This window comes from Mytilus californianus, unplaced genomic scaffold (genome assembly GCF_021869535.1).
Source record: "Mytilus californianus isolate M0D057914Y unplaced genomic scaffold, xbMytCali1.0.p SCAF_8, whole genome shotgun sequence".
Taxonomy (NCBI): domain Eukaryota; kingdom Metazoa; phylum Mollusca; class Bivalvia; order Mytilida; family Mytilidae; genus Mytilus; species Mytilus californianus.
The window spans coordinates 28387183-28404142 of record NW_026262734.1 but is presented as its reverse complement, the minus strand read 5'-3'; the positions used below and the strand labels follow the sequence as shown (position 1 = coordinate 28404142).

Genomic DNA, 16960 nt, shown 5'->3' with positions numbered 1-16960 from the left:
TAAAAGGGTTGATAATCATTATATAATAAATACTCGGTGTATGTTTGTCATTGGTAAGAAATATTTGAGAATAATGATACTTTTGTACATACATGTACATCAATTACTACACAAGAAATGTTTAACAATTTATCAACATATCAAAAATCATGGCAAAAGGGAGACAACTCTACTAAATCATAGGCTATCAACATGAGCAATGTTTTCATCATTATTATTCCTACATGTAAGGTTGAAGATTTGTGATTCTGCTTGCTAGCTGCTAGTCCCTTTAAATATTTTTATTATTGGTTCATTCAATAAAACTCCTATTTGAGAAATGTCTTGTATAATAAGTGTAACAACACTGATTTACTGAAAACTGTTGCTGAAAAGCTACTTACATATGTGTACATGTATATATATATATATATATATAATTCGTCTAAATAACAGCCCAACAATGTTAGATCTGTAAATTTGCGCAAGCAAATTTTTGTTCTTCCCTGGCTGGGATTCGAACTCATGCTAATGAGATATCATGGCACCAAATATATATGTACATGTATGTATGTCATTTATTATTCAGGTTAAATGGACAACAAAAACACAGGTATTTGTACAAAGAAGACAACGCTGAATTATACCATATCAAAGAAACAAGCTCAAAATACTACAGACTACATTCTTATTTCTGCTGCTATCTTTTTTTAAAGAAAATTCCATACAAATATGTCACGAACATTGCCAGGAGACATGATCTTGATCACTGAGCAAAAACATATTCACATATATAGAATATACAAAAAAGAGATTGTATGAAAGACAGAAACATGGACACACATTAACAAGTATACCCCTCCTTTTGGAGCAGGTGATAATAAATTAAATATCAACATACGTTATGCAGTCAAATGTAATCAATAATTTACCAATGCAGCAAAGGAATTAGACATAATATTTGATGTTTAAAAATTAAACTTGTAAAACATAAGATTTAAAGCAAAATTTATATCTCACTTTTCAGATATATAAATTTAGCAATTGCAAGGGCATTTAGACTAATGGCCCTCTATTGCTGTGGGTTCTTCAAAGTACATGTAAGACCACATGCCCTGACATGTCACATGTACATTGAAAAACAAATGAAAAATGGACATCATTCATGTATACTCATATATATATATGCAAAATGCTATCTTTCAGAGAGTCCTGACTAGTAAAATAAGAATTAGTCTAGCAAACCAGAACATTTAACTGGTCCCACTGTCCCAGTTGTCCACAGTCCAGTAAACATATCTGTTCCTCTCCAGACGTAGGAGTCAAATTAAGAAAAAGTAATGATCTTAATTGATACAGTTTACATTTTGAATATAGCCTTAAATGTTTTGTTGTTTAAAATCATGTAAACTGTTTCAACACAATTATATATCACAATAGATTTTCATTGATTCCTTTAGAAGATGCTATACAAATTTGTAAGTACCAGCTACATGTATATATATAAATAATATTCAAATGCGATCTGAATTTAAAGAAAACATGGTATTTTCATGATTTCGCTGAAAGAACAGATTTCATCGAAATTTATGGTTTGGCTAAACTTTGGTTGGTCTGACAAGTTATTCAAGTTTTAGACTTTTGAAGAATTTGGATTAGACTGATATATTGGACCAGGAATTTTAATTCAACTTTTTTGTAAATTTGTCATGTTTGTAAGCCAGTGTTTGGAAAACATGAAAATTTGGTTAAACTTTATTTTTCACAAACAAATGAAAATGATTTTTTTTTAAATACAATGTACATGTAACACTGCCGGAAACTATCCCTCAATTAAAATATTTTGTGTCAAAAACTTTTTTCCCTAATTGCACTGAAAGCTCATTTCAAGAAATACTTCTAAACAAATACAATGAATGTCTAACCAATTAAAAAATTATTCCAAGGCCTGAACCAAAATATTATACTAGTGACAGGCTAGTGGTTTTCTGCACAGGTTGTTTTAGGAATTTACCGGTACTTGTTGTTAACATTCAAAATTGATTGGGACTTAGTCTGGATAACAAACATGTACAAAGAATATATTGAATAAACGAGTTCAATTAGAAACGGGATTCAGAAGAAAAAGATGAAGCATTTTACAAACCCTTTGATCCTCTCTTTTTCTTTTTCTTTCTCCTCCCATCATCAGCCAAATCTAGACTTTGTGCTATAGGTCTTCCTTCAGGCATGTCATCAACTGAGGAGCAACTGTTTGTTAGCAAAGAACAGATTGATTTACCCACTTTGTCAACTTGGTCTTTTCCATGACCAAATGGAGGGTCCTTATCACCACTAAACATATCATCATGATGACGAGAATACACAGATTTTTCTACATGTACCCCAGTGCTATTACTTTTATCATATCTAGTAAAGTTACTGTAGCGACTGGGAGTTGGACTACTTAATGGGAAGTGAATATAATCGTCTACCCTTCTCAAAGAGGAAGCAGAGTTGTCTTTAAGTGCCTTACGACTATTGTCAAAAGAAAAGGTTGACGATGACATTTCACCATATTCCTCTGTGCTCTCCTGAGTCATAGGAGTGTAATAATTACGACTCCTTCTTTCATTGTATAATGTGCGATGAGGAGCAAACTTCACCTCATCGTCACTGTCTTCACTGGTTTCAAAATCATCCTGTCCGCGACTGTAGGTACGAAAAGTTTCCATTTCTGTACCCTGATAAAAGTCTTGATCGCTCTCCTTAGTTCCAGATTTATCACTGCGCGGGGACTCAATGTCATTTTGTGATGCTTTATCTGACTCAACATCATATGCCTCATCATATTCATTATGATACATTGGTGTCACTTTAGGGGGGAAGTAATCGAAACTGGCTGCCCTTTCCTCCCCTTCACTCTCTTCCTGATCTGAGTTACTACACAGACTTGTTGTTGCCTTACTAGAATTATAGATCCCTGAGTCATTATCAGTTCGCTTCTCCTCATCTGGAAAGGATGGGATGTCAATAATGACGTCTTTATTTGTAACACGAAAATATGAAGATTCAGATGTATGGCAATGTTCATCAGAATCATCATCCTGGTAAATTGCATGTCTATTTGTGAAGTGTGTAGAACTTTGGTCCCTGTGGGACATCTTGTCTCTGTCCTGAGCCAGACTAAAATCTCTTGCCTTGCTCACCAGACCTGTGAAATCGTCCTCTGTAAGATCTGCTATAGCACGAGCCTTTTGCTTGATGGTATCAACCTACAATAAATAACCATATGTTAACATAGAAAATCCAATGTTAATTCTGAAAACTGTAAAATATTTCCTAGTTCGATGAAAATAAAAAGTTCCAAAATTGGATGGGGCTAAAAACTCTGTGGCTTTTCTAAAAAAGATTTTTTTGGTGTACATGTACATATGCTTTATGGCAAAAATTATGGCAATTCAGAAATCATTCTCAGGGGGTTCAGTTTTGATAGGATCCTTAATAATAAATATCAGTGGTTCAAAAACATGAGAAGCAAAATTGTAAACCAATATAAACCTGTCCTTATCCAATCTTGGCACCTCACTTCAGATCACATAATCTTCATTCAAAGCATTGTTGGTGTTGTTCATGAGGCAGCCAATCTGAGGCCAAAATAAAAAACACTTGTGCTTGGGGTTTACCTTCCTATCCTTTTTTGTAGACCTCAGAGTGCCTACCCCTAAGTATTTATTGTTTTTTTTTACGTTAAAATAACATCTAACCTACAAAAAAGCCTTGTTCATAAAGGAGAACAATCCTAATTATATATTAACACATAATTTTTATGGGGGCTTCTGACTTGAACATTTATAATATATGTTAATGTTTACAGTATCATTCTTTGCAATCCTATTCTTACTATCAAGTTTTTATGCATTATATACTTATGAAGTTAAAATTATTGTCAGAAAGTACAAGCAGGGTTCTCATTGATTATTTTTGTAGCCATTTCCAGGGACTCATTGTGAGAAAAAAATGTCTTTATTATAATAAATAATTTAATTAATTCTCCATGACAATACAAGAACAAGAAAATTACATGAAAGTAGATTTTCAAAATGATGATATCTGGGCTCAGCTGGTGCAAAACTGTAGGTTTTTAATGGATCTATGGACTCACCAGTTCAGAATTAATGAGTTTTGAGTTCAGATTTTCAGGAGTCCAGGACAAATGGATTCATCTTAGGGAGAACCCTAATAACAATGCAATTCACCATGCTCATTCCTCTTACTTTGTAAAGACAGGGATACAGTTAGTCCTACCTAGCCTACATGTAGGTGTTGTTTCCGTTTGCAAAAATTCTAAAATTGGAAAAGGTCAGTAATTTGAAAATTATAGGAAACAATAGTGATATAGTATAATTTATATGAACTGTTATTTTACATATGAGAAGTAGAACATGTCATTGAATTGTAAAGTTATTTTGCTTTGCTTTTTTCCCCCTCTACATTCATTCGACAATATTTTCATGAAAAATTGATCATAAATAGGTACATATACAGGTACATGTAAACTTAAATATTCTGAAATCTTGAAGTACATTTTTGTAAAAGCTCCTATGTACCAAACTAATTAAATACTTTGAATAGTTTTTGTTACCCATATATATATATATTGTATAAGTACCTGGAAAATACATTTATAACTTTCGTCTACATTCATGACATTTGTACTTTTTGTTAATAAGGTTTATAAATTGTGAGTTTCAATATTGTATTTGTTTGGATAAAATGTCAATTATACAGTAACACCTTTCCTTATTTGAAAAAAGTTAACTGTGAAAATTTCTTATTTGAAAAAGTTAACTGTGAAAATCTAGAAGCAAAATACAAGAATGGAACATAATCAAAGTGCTTATGAACATCAAGGCCTGGTGATTGGGGGCGGGGTTTTTTCAAATTGCTTTCACTTTAATTTGCATAGTGAATTTTTAATCAAACATTACCTAGTACATTTTTTATTCAACAAAGAAACATATTTAGTCTATGAGTTACATTTTGCAACATATGTAGTACTAAGTACATTTATTTACAAACATTATTGGAATGCATGAAATGATGTTCCTTTGAAAGAATATACAATCAATCAATACTTTCACCTCGTTTTTAAACATGTCTGTGAGCACTCTATCCTCAACCTTTCCTCAGACATACATTGTTTGTACATGTACCAATGTATATACATGTAGTACAATAGACTGGCAACATATTGTTAATGTTGTTATGAAGATATCAACATCATGTGCATGCATGAGACTTCACAAGACTGTTATTCTTTATAGGACCTTTTAGATTAATTTTATTTTTAAAGGAAATTGTTCAATAAATTTCATTTGCCAGTTTCAATACTCATTTGCTGAAAGACATGAAAGATGGCCATGGATGGTAAACTAGTTAAATAGTATTAATTTCTCAATTTTATATTTGAAGAATTTGTATATATAAAAACATGTTCTGTCTAAAATAAGATTATTTAACACTTTTCTTGGTTTGCATTCTTTTCAATTTGGGTTGTTGTTTGATTTTAATGTTCAGTGAGAATTTTGGACAAATTTCATTTGCCAGTTTCAAATACTCATTTGCTGAAAGACATGAAAGATGGCCATTTTAAGTTAGTAAAAAAGTATTAATTTCTCAATTTTATATTTGAAGAATTTGTATAGAAAAATATTTTCTGCCTAAAATAAGAATATTTAACACTTTTCTTGGTTCGCATTCTTTTCAATTTGAGTTTGATTTTAATGTTCAGCGAGAAAAATCATAAAAAAAAATTCTGCCTTAATAACAAATTTAATGAGTCTCAGGCCTACCGTCATAAAACTTTACTCAGAACTTGGGAGTACATATATAATTTGTGATTGAAACACCAAATCCAACATCTTGATTGGTTGAATTCTGAGTTGAGTACGATAATCATACTCCAAGACCAGATCTCACAAAGATCTGTCTAGACTTATCATTTCTGAACTTTTCAAGATTGTTCAATGACGCATCATCTCAGCCCATTTCATAACAAAACATTATCTAAATTTGATTTGTTTTCTTGCTCTATCCTGTCATAGACACTTAAATAGCTAAGGCCATAATGGTATTGATTTTGATTTTCTTCCCACTGTTGGATTCACAATCAAGAGTTCTCAAATTTTTTTTTCCTGTTGCAAAATTCTAAAATTGTGTCAGTCCTTTGCAAAATTTCTGTGGTCAGGACCTTCAGACCACCTCTTTTCGAGAACTCTGCTGTCATGGCCTATAATGTTGAGTACCTGACTTCTAATACAAGATTTCTTAGTGAAAACACGTTTTTTCTTTGCTCATACTTTTTTCTAAAGTGAGTAATTTAAAGTCATATGAAGAGTTTCTGGAAATTAAGTTAAGGAAATGATTATACCATTGCATGCATGTATACATGTATTAAGTCCTGTTCCGAAGTTTGTCGATCATTACCTATTGATTGACAATCAACAGAGAATCATAGAGAATGTGAAAAAAATTGAGATGATTGAGTAATAACTAATATAATATCTATTTACATGTATGTTTTCCATGTGTTACCATTTGTAAATTAAACTTATCAAAACAATTTTTAAATGATTTTTTGTTCAAAAAAATTTCTTTCAGAATCAGTTTAAACTATATTTCTTCAATACTGAATGTTTACCATGTTTTCACTATTTATTTCCACGCACCAGCACTGAGGTTGCAAAACAAAATTTCTAAACTAACCTACATGTAGAAGTAAACTTCTGTGGGGACTGAAACAAATATGATTTTCACTAGCCAGCGTACTGGTAGTGATTGACAACCAACTCAAAAATTTGCAAAGAAAACCTTTACAAATTACAGTGCAAGTGGTTTTTACATTTTACAAATGACGTGTGCTTCAAATGGTTAGCAACAATTACCACTTTTTGAGGAGAATATATGTATCCCAGGTGAACTCATCACAAGCATGTTCATTTTCTATCTGGAAATATTAATTTACATCTTAAGAAAAGTTTTGATGAAGAATGCAATCCATTAGGTTTTAAAATATACTCATTAAAGTTGTGAATAATGACCACATAAGAAAGGTTTATTAACACTTCATTGCAAACTATTTGTGAAAGTCTCAAATTAAAAGCAAGAAGAAATTTAAAGATGAACCATTCTCAACCATAGATAATATCATAATATGTGTATCTTCTATCCCCCTTTTAAACATGTCATTATTTGCCAACTCACAGATTATAAAGGCTTTGTTAATGCAAAATTGTTATTACCCTATCAACAGTGTTGAAAGGGTTGGCATGACAATGTTTGTCTGACTAACAGGGTATAAGAAACAAGAAATAGTAATGTCATCATGTGTAATGTCCCCTACCTACTCCATATTTAGCACACATAAGTGCAGACATGTTGGTTTCTCTGCCGCCTACCTGTGTTTACAACTTTTCATATTAGTGCCATCTTAAGTCATCTAACTATGGTTTGATAATAAAAAATTTAGTGTTTCTTTTAAGGAAGACTACAAAAGGGAATTCTGGCTGTAACATAATCACAGACACGTCATTAGGGGCAGCGACACACTACTCTACTGGGAGACGACCATTACTCATGAATATTTAGCAGATGCAAATTACCAAGGTCAAAAGCCTACACAAATATTTCAAAAAGAATCGCGTAGAAAACATCCCAAAAAGTTCACTGAAAGGTTCAAACGAGTTTTACTTCTGATGAAATAATGATCTTAAATAATTTTAAGAAGTACTGTTTTCAAAAGCTACTGCGAACACAACTGACATACTAAATAAACGTGAAAAACATGCCGAAATTCTTCAAAACAAATGTGGCCCTGACATCGATACGATTAGAATACCTGTTTCTCAGACAAGCCAGACGGTAAAATAGAGTCATAAATGCTCAAAAACTGGTTCGTGTCTTCATTTCTAATTGCAGAACCAAGCAAAAAGGAATAAGTTTCTATTTCTTTTGCATTTTCGGCGTCGCTTTCCATTTTACCTCGAAGCCATCTTGAAAATTCCGATTTTTCGTCTCCAAGAGAAAGTCTCGTAAGTAACGAGACTTTACTGACCTTTGACATGAAATTGGTCTTCAAAGTGTTTGGCAAAACAGGACTTTTCTTTTAGCAGCAGAGAACACTTATGACACTGAATTCTTCGTCTGCTTCGGAAATTGATCAGGAATTTGCATGTCAGAAAGTCAGAAATATTTTTAGAAAGAACGTCACTGCAGCAAAGCAAAATGGCAGACAACATATTTTTATTTATCCCTAACATAATTGGTATGCAAAGAAACTACTATGTCATTTGGTCTCTGGTGGAGAGTTGTCTCATTGGCAATTATACCACATCCACTTATTTCTATATGATCTGATATATCATGATACTCATATAGCCAGTTAATCATCTTGTGTATTTCATCATTCATCTCACCACTCTAGTCTTGTCCAATAAATTATGTCGTCTTGAAAGGTTATTTTAATTGTATACTGCTGGTCCGTTCATCCTCAGACTCATGAGTCAGAGTCTGTACACGAAGGGTCTGTCCATCCCCAGACTCTGGTTGCCCTCATTTCAAATTTAAATGTGTGTATTAATGTATATAATTTTTGAAATGTTTAAAGGCAGTGTCTGCGTGACTCCGCATGCGGGGACGAGTAGCCAAATTCAGCTCTTGTAGGCTACGCATACCTGCTTCTGGTTTTATCATAAAATGTCATCAAATCAGGAATGAAACATGAAATATACAGAGAAATTATCGCAATTAGTGAATAAATTGATTACTACTTTCAGAGACATATACATGTATACACAGTACAGTACATGTGTATATATGTCTCTGCTACTCAGAAGTTTTATAAATTTATATAGTAAGTGAATATTTTTTCTCAGCTAATAAATAGTCTTAAAATTGAAGAATGTGATATACTTATTTTACATGTTTTATGTTGGGAAGACATTTAAAAGTTATAATGAATTGGAACAATTTGTTTAAGATTACCAATCAAATAACTACATACAATTATATATTAAAATGAAACTGAATTAATTGCGGCTTTAGAGAAAAGTAGATATTTTAAAATTTGGTTTCTGTTTTGCATTTTACTTGAAAATTACTTTCACACTCGAGTTTTCACATAGCTTTTTACAAATTCAGTATAATTTTATTCTTTTAATGTGCATTTATATTTAATTTCTAGTTTTTATCATGTTTTCTTTTACAGGGACTGTACAGTTTTATTCCTTTAGCATGTTTAGTGTGCATCTAATATGCAACGTTTATTATGTATTTTTAACTAATAAATAATTTAAAAATATTAGTTGCCATTCTCTTCACTGAATTCACAAATCCTCAAATTGCAGATAATTTCTGTGTAATTTCCATGTATATTTCACGTTTCATTCCCGATCCGATGACATTTTATTATATTTTATTAAAACTGGATGCGGGTACTCATAGCCTACAAAGGCCAATTTGACTACTCATTCCTGCATGCTGGGTTGCGCAGACACTGCCATGTCTAAATGGTCTGTTCCCCATGGTAAGTGAATAGTTTTGCCCAGGTTTATAAAAGATGGATATAATGTGGAAGTAAATTTCAATAATTTTTTGTGTTTGTTTCCTCTGTTGTCAATCTTCTTTGTCAATCTTCTTGGATTGCTCATTAAATATTTAATTTGAGTAATCATATGTTTGAGTATGAGTCAAGTGTTACCTGTGATAGAGGACAAAGTCAGTAAACCTTTAGATTACTTTACGGTGTCCTTTAAAGGTAGCTGGAGTGTCTAAATGGTCGACAATAGATTTTTCTTAAACTTCTGTAAAAGACTTCTGGGTCAATGTTCTCTTGAATTTCAATATACATGTACCCGGTACAAAGTAGGGGTCACAAACCTTGTTTTTTCGTTAAAATACATTGAAATTAACAAAATCACAGTTATTTTATGTGGGTTATATTAGGAGAAACTTGATTTTTCTATATTGAGGAAACATTAGACGATACAATTTGTTAAAATTCAATGAGAGAATTGCTTTTCATAAATACTTTCAAAATATCAAATAAAAATAGGGAGTCACCAGCCTTATTTTCTGGAAAAATAAAAAAAAAACAAATTGTCCTATCAAATTCAAGATAATTATCTCCCCTTGATTTTAAAGGGATTTTTTTCTGAAAATTTGAAATACACTGAATGACATTTAATTTTTTGATAGATTATTCCTCAAATTTCAAGTAAAAGATGTTTTTGTTGTATATTAATTTAGTATACTTAGTTAAACATTCATAATCCAAAAAAGTATTTATGCAACATGCCCATAACTTATGATAAGGGATGTTCAGAAAAAGACACCTGATCTACCTTAACAGCAGATTTTGTATAAATTTAAACATTCGTTGTTAATGATTTGAAATCTCAGTACAGACGGTGCGAGGGCTTTATAACCAGTCAAGGTAGTTAAAAACTGTACGCAAAAACAATGATTTTGAATGGCAATCAGGAACACAGATTCTGCTGTAAGGATAGATATTGAAAGGGTGTTAGGTTGTGAGGACTCTCCCATATGATATAGTATGAGACAGGTGTTACTTGGGATTTTTTAAGAGGATGAAGTCGGTATACTATAAATAGCAATTCAAAATATCATTTCTGCTTATTTTCTTCAAAATTTAAGTGCCAGTCTGTCTAAGAATCAGGCAAATTCTAAAAAAATCAAAACATGACATATTTCAAATATTCATCTCATATACAAAATATGTTACCTTCAGTTTATCCAAATAGAACTGTATAATCAAATTTTAGAAAATCAATTACAGTATTATGTATTAGCACTTCGAAGTTCTATATGTTTTACTATTTACCTATGTAAATTCAGGCAATTTCAATTCAAAATATTTTTTATTACCAGACCCGTACAATCACAATGATTTCAAATATAAATACTAAGCAAATAGAAATTTCAGGTTTAAGCCTTCGTCTGGTGGGTTTTTTTGTCTACTGGTCAAAATTCCATTCCAAAGATTCTGTTGCTTTGTTCATGAAAGAACACAATTTACAGAGTTACTTCCCCTAGCAGAACTCTTTTGATGTAAACAATACTGATGTCATGCATGTCGCAGAGCTCCAGATAAGCTGCGTATTTGCGTGATCACGCAATAAAAATGATTAAAAACCCAATGCAATTGCCCATTGCAGGGTTCAATAACCCAATTAATTCAAAGGAAAACCCAATTATATGCCAAAAACATGGGTTCTTAACGCTTTTATTCGCTATCGTTTGCGTTATTTACCCTTACTTGATTACAGTCGTCGCGTAAATCTATTTTTATAATATTTATAATTGGAAATGTCCTTTCGTTCTAAAAATAGAACCCTGCATCAAGTAGCTGTAATGGGTCCCTGTTGGAATTTTCCGTTGCTCAAAAGGTACACGTGTTTATGAAAACATTTCGATCTTCTCGGCGTTTATCCAATTAGCGTGTTACATGCTGTCATATTTTTTCGAATTGCTCGGGATTTATTATAACATACAATGAATTAAAACGAAAGGAAATGTCCGGTAAAAATATTGAATAGAAGCATGTTTATGGCTTCTTTTTGATAGCTGAGGGAAAGTTATGATGATAACAAGACTCAGCTAGTGATTTTAGGAAGCGGCCATTGAACGCACGGGCGTGTTTGCGTACCATAACGAGAACATTGCTAGAGCGATAAACACGGGGTTCCGTCAAAAACGAAATCAGTTGGAAAAAGTGAAAGGCCAAATCAATTATGACATGATATGTAGTTTGAAAGCATCGGAAACCAAAAGTTCTGATAAGGGACAATTTAACCCAGAATTATGTAAATTGAATTAAACGAAAACAGTTTATATATTATTTTTTTCATTTAAGTTGATGAGTGAATACACATATCCGTTTTTTACGTCAATGCAGCTTGACACTTTCTTTGTTTTGGTCTAATTGTTCTAGATGCTTAAGATAGTTGTCTTATTTGCAAGTGCAGTATAACATTGTCATTTATTTACTTGATGTTGCAGAATTATTTGTAAATTTAAGTTGAATGTGGTCTCCGTCATTATAAACCACCCTATAAACCTCAAGGTTTTGGGGTATATCTTAAATCTGGAAACTACTTTTTATTTTTATTCAAAAGTAGATCTGGCAAATAGGTGAAAGGACTGGCAAAACTTTCTTACAGCACCTAAATTTCACATATATTACAAAAAAATCTAAACACTTAGACACACCTACCCCAACTATAATTAAACTGTAGGGTGATCATATGGGATCTAGAAAGGCAATTAGTTCCTGTCCAACTAGTGACACCAGCTGCAGTTAACATAAGTTTTGAGAAAATACAAAACTGACAGAATGTTTAAAACGGGACACAAATTAAATGTACAATTGCTCGTCAGTGGATAAACCAAATAAAACAGCTAGCACATATTCTACAAAGAAAGAAACACATTTAAGATGGAAACACATCTGGGGTTGATATAATGTGATTATAACATGCCTAAATATTCAATATTGTGGTGATGAAAAAACCCAATACATTAAGGAGCTTGGTGGTGAAAAACCCAATTTGATATTTGCTTGAGGGGTGAATTGGAATTGATAATGCAATTAAAAAACTTTATCACCCAATTACATAAAAAAATGGTGGGTAAAAACCCCAATTTGTGAATTCTTATCTGGAGCTCTGCATGTGGCAGACAATGTTGAACTGTAGTTTTTCAATCTTATCTGACGATGAATGAGGGAATTCACAGTATTCTAAGGATGAAAAGACAACACAGTTATTGGACAATGTAATAGAATTGTTGAACCACTTCCCTAGGATTAAAATATTCAAAATTAGACAAAAATCAAGTCGGAGGGAATTGACTTTTTACAATATTGGGATCTTTTCCCACTTACATGAACATTCATACTTTGTTTGTCCAAAACACCAACAAACCCTAGGAATATGCATGAGATTAAGAGAAGGAATGTTGGTTGTGCACAACCGTCTCACAAAGGAAGGATCAAAGCCAGGCAGAGCAGTGCAGTGCCAATCCAGATGAGCAGGGCCTTTTTCTAGGTTCTAAACACAAGGTACACTATTTACATATTATTATATATTCAAAAGATAATTTTGGTCCTACACCATTCTCCTCCCCCATTATATATTTTACTGTAAAATATTGAAAATGGTTTAGGTTTAACATGAATATAAAAGGGGGGCTCATTATCAGACTCATATTTTGTTTTTCGGCAGATTTTTTTCTGTTAGATAATTATAGATTGAAAAGAAGTAAACTTTTTTTTTCTCATATTTTATAAAGAATGTTTAGAAAAAATGGTGATAATGCCAAAAATATGAGTTTGTTCTAAACTGAAGGAGACCCCTGGCCCTGAAAAATGTACTATTGCCCTTCCAAAGGAAGGTTCACATGTATTTCTTTAACAAATGTTTAAGTTTCATACATAATGATGCATTTAGACCTACAAAAAATAGACTTACAACTGAAAATTATTAGGTTAGATAGGTACGAAAATGATTTTTTAAAAAGTTTTTGACTGGTTTAAAAAGGGGAAATAATTTGATGCAATATATATAAATAGGGCACGTTAAAAACTTACAGAAATGTTTATGTATAGGTAAGGTTATCAAAGGAACAACTATTTTTTTCTCAAATACTGTAAATTCAGAAATTATTGCGTGCATTTATTATTGCGATTTTGTCATTTTAGACTTAAATGCGATTTTAATTTTTGCGATATTGAGAAAAATTCTGTTTAATTTATATAAAAAAAATTTCAAAATGAGAGTTTAAATTATTGCAATAATAACCATGTCGCATTTTTCGCAATAATTAAAACATCGCAATAATTTCTGAATTTACAGTAGGCCTTCAACAATTTACGGAACTATTTTGATGATATAACTGTACCTTATTGGCTTAATGTAAGGAATATGTTGTTTTTATCAGTGCTATTAAAAAATGACAAGAAAAAATTTCCAGTGTACTTTAGGCATTTTTAATCATAAAATATAGGGTCAGTATTTTTAGTACTTTAAACACATACATATTTTTAGTCTGCCTTAGGCCCATTACCTTATTTACAATTTTTGATCTACATTGTACTAAAATGTTTTAACCCAGAGCCCTTGAAACTCTATATATAAATGTAGCTAGCTTTCAGGGGTTAAAACATATTCTGCATAACTTTTACTTATGGAAATAATTTTCTTAGTTAATGTTATTTGCAACTTATAAGTTTGGTCTGAAGTAAGAGCTACAAAGAAATTTCATGTACATGTATATATATTTTTATCAGACTTAACAAATTTGAACTTTTTCTTCAGGGATTTGCTGAATTGCAGAGGTGATTTGTTAAGACACATACCTTTGATATTTGAAAGAACTGTTTACAGAAGACTATTGAATTGCACAGGTACAAATTATTTGAATTTAGATATTTTTTATGTACACCAGTAAATTTGAGTGATAGAATGTTTACTTCAACCCATCTCCACTAGTGGGCCCATTTTTGTCGGTGAAATATTTTTTTTAAACGATTTTGTGATTTAAGAAATAGATGAGAATTACTTCAGCTACAAGATGTTTTTGTCATACCCATCCACAACAGGACAGCTCTTTATCATAGATTTTCCAGTCAGTATGCAAATGCTGATTTACAAAATGATTTTTGCTGGTTCTGTTTTGAGCAAGTGGTTAATTCATCTTATGATATACATGTAGATATACATGTATATATGTCACAACAAGAACTAGGTCAATATGACCTACATGTACATTTTCTGCTGGAGCTACTTGGGTAAAATATTGACAATGCTAAACAAGAATTATGCAGAGATCACGTACACATGTATTGTCAACAACATCAAGAGTCTTTTTACTTGTAAAAAAATCATGCATTTCCTTTCCCTACTCAAAAACATATTGGTGTTTAAAAAAGTTTGATTAGGTCAGTTTAAGTGAGACTACTAATGGTAAATAAATAATATTTGATATATAAAGTTGTATAAGCATTCAATTTGATGCATCTTATATCTATGGAAATTATTTGGCCCTGTCCTCTTACTTCGACCCTTGGTCATGGTCTATTGATTTTATCATTTTAGCAACTAGTTTACATTTTAAAGTGTGTGATTTCATGTAGATCGGTTAACAAAGAACCACTTATGATAAGTTAGTTTTATTTGAGGGTAGGAATGCCCTGTATTGTCAGGCGTCAAACAGTCATTTAAGGCTACCGTAAGCGTCAAATTGGTTAAAATTTTACCGTGATTTGTCATAATATCCTAAAGTTATTGTGATTCGTCAGAGACCTCAAAAAGTTATCATCACTGTTAATTTTGGAGAAAAAGTTAACATGATTCGTCAAAATCAGTCGATTTCTTTACGGTAAAAAAGAAAGTGTACATTTTATCGTCATAGACCAAAAATTACCGTTAGCGCCCTTTGGCAAGAATTCTTACCCTTAATCTTAATGATGGACTGGTACCCCCATTACCACCCTCTTATTTGGTATACAGTTGTATTTAGCATTAATGGCATTTCTTATATTTCTACTGACATTTTTAGTAATGGTTCATTCACTTTGAATATTTGGCATATTTGAACATTTCAGAGTATAACTATTTGATTTCATCATTTGAATTTTTCTACCAAATTAACATATAGACTATGTCAAGTTTATTTTTTAAACTTTTACTATATTTTAGTGAAATACTTTTGATATTTCTAAAGCGAAAAATGACAAGTGATTGCAAAATCACTGGTAAGCAAAAAAACAAAACAAAAAACAATGTTCCACCTGGGACTTGCACATAAATTTATATATTGGTCCGCTTGTTCACATACATGTACTAAAATTAATGGTCGTTTCCTTAGTGTTCATTTTTTAAACTTCAATCATTTACATTTCATTCAACCATAGTGATTCATTGAACTTGAAATTAACAACATGAACTGTAAATGAATTGCTATTATATTTATTTTGATTTTTACTGAAATTTCATATGATTGCAGGATTGATGATTAAAAGATTCAACTACAGTTCAATGAGGCTCAACATATTGTGATGCCAATATTGTGCTCTTGAGTAGGAAGATCAAAATGATTGTAGCAAATGGACATAAGTAAATAACGTGCCTTCAAATTGACCAACATTTCTGAAGTGAAGGATGACAACTTAGCCTCTATTTGTTGGGAAATTTTATAGCCATGTTTGAACCTAAAGAACAGATATACAAAACCTGAATGACAGATGAAATAATAAGACATGATAAATATAAGAAGACTCTGAACAATCTGAAAACTGTAAATTCAGGAATTACATGTATGTGACAGAAGTTTTTAAAAGCATTTGAATGTTGAGATTGGTTGAGTATCTCAATGATAAGAACTTGCATTCTGAAATCAGAATTTGGAAGAGCTTTTCCTGAATTAACATAAATAAATCTCTAATTTGGTCAGTTACTTTTAAAAATATTATAATAAATGAATGCAATAATTTGTGCATTTTACTGTTTTCTTTTTGAAAAATGTTGCATGTTTTTATGACTTACATTTCGTCTCGCAGTGTCACAGTATGCAAGACAAAGGCATTACTATACGACGGTGGTAGGGCCAAATATTATATTTTAGAGGGTAGAACCGTAGAAGACCTGGATTCGTAATAAAAATAAGAAGAGCTTGTTAGCAGATACCTTATGTTTCAAAGTTTCCGTCTGTCATATGTCCAAAATCCTGGTCCTCATTTTCATGGTTCAGTGACTGCTCAAATTTTTTTTTAGTTTTTTGGTCATGCGAATTTCTCACTTATTATGAATAATATTAGGATATCTATATTTGGTATATGGGTTACTTGCTACGTCTCCATGGCAGTCAGACAGGGTTCAACTGACCTCCACCTCATTTCATGGATCAGTGATCAAGGTGAAAG

The 16960-nt window shown here is 31.8% G+C and overlaps 2 protein-coding genes and 1 long non-coding RNA gene across 5 annotated transcripts in view; 2 read left to right on the top strand and 1 right to left on the bottom strand.

Annotated features, from left to right (window-relative positions):
- Positions 1-8041, bottom strand: part of LOC127712150 (uncharacterized) — a 39471-nt gene extending 31430 nt beyond the window's left edge. The window contains exons 1-2 of one of the 2 annotated variants that reach the window (XM_052218416.1): positions 7859-8041; positions 2126-3233 (exon numbers count right to left, since the gene is read on the bottom strand). In XM_052218416.1, the coding sequence (XP_052074376.1) occupies positions 2126-3233; positions 7859-7996 (1246 nt within the window). In that variant the 5' untranslated portion in view covers positions 7997-8041. Of the gene's footprint in view, positions 1-2125; positions 3234-7418; positions 7599-7858 lie in introns of those variants that run through there. The other variant, XM_052218417.1, reaches the window with a different exon arrangement.
- Positions 1-16960, top strand: part of LOC127712151 (CDP-diacylglycerol--inositol 3-phosphatidyltransferase-like) — a 59687-nt gene that overhangs the window by 24750 nt on the left and 17977 nt on the right. Inside the window, exon 1 of one of the 2 annotated variants that reach the window (XM_052218420.1) lies at positions 8122-8284. The exons of the other annotated variant lie outside the window; for it this stretch is intronic. Within the exon in view, the coding sequence (XP_052074380.1) occupies positions 8245-8284 (40 nt within the window). The 5' untranslated portion in view covers positions 8122-8244. Of the gene's footprint in view, positions 1-8121; positions 8285-16960 lie in introns of those variants that run through there. 2 annotated transcript variants of the gene reach the window in all.
- On the top strand, positions 12890-16532 carry LOC127712152 (uncharacterized). The gene is made up of 3 exons (XR_007986970.1): positions 12890-13099; positions 14355-14443; positions 16045-16532. It is a non-coding gene; the product is annotated as an uncharacterized LOC127712152 (long non-coding RNA).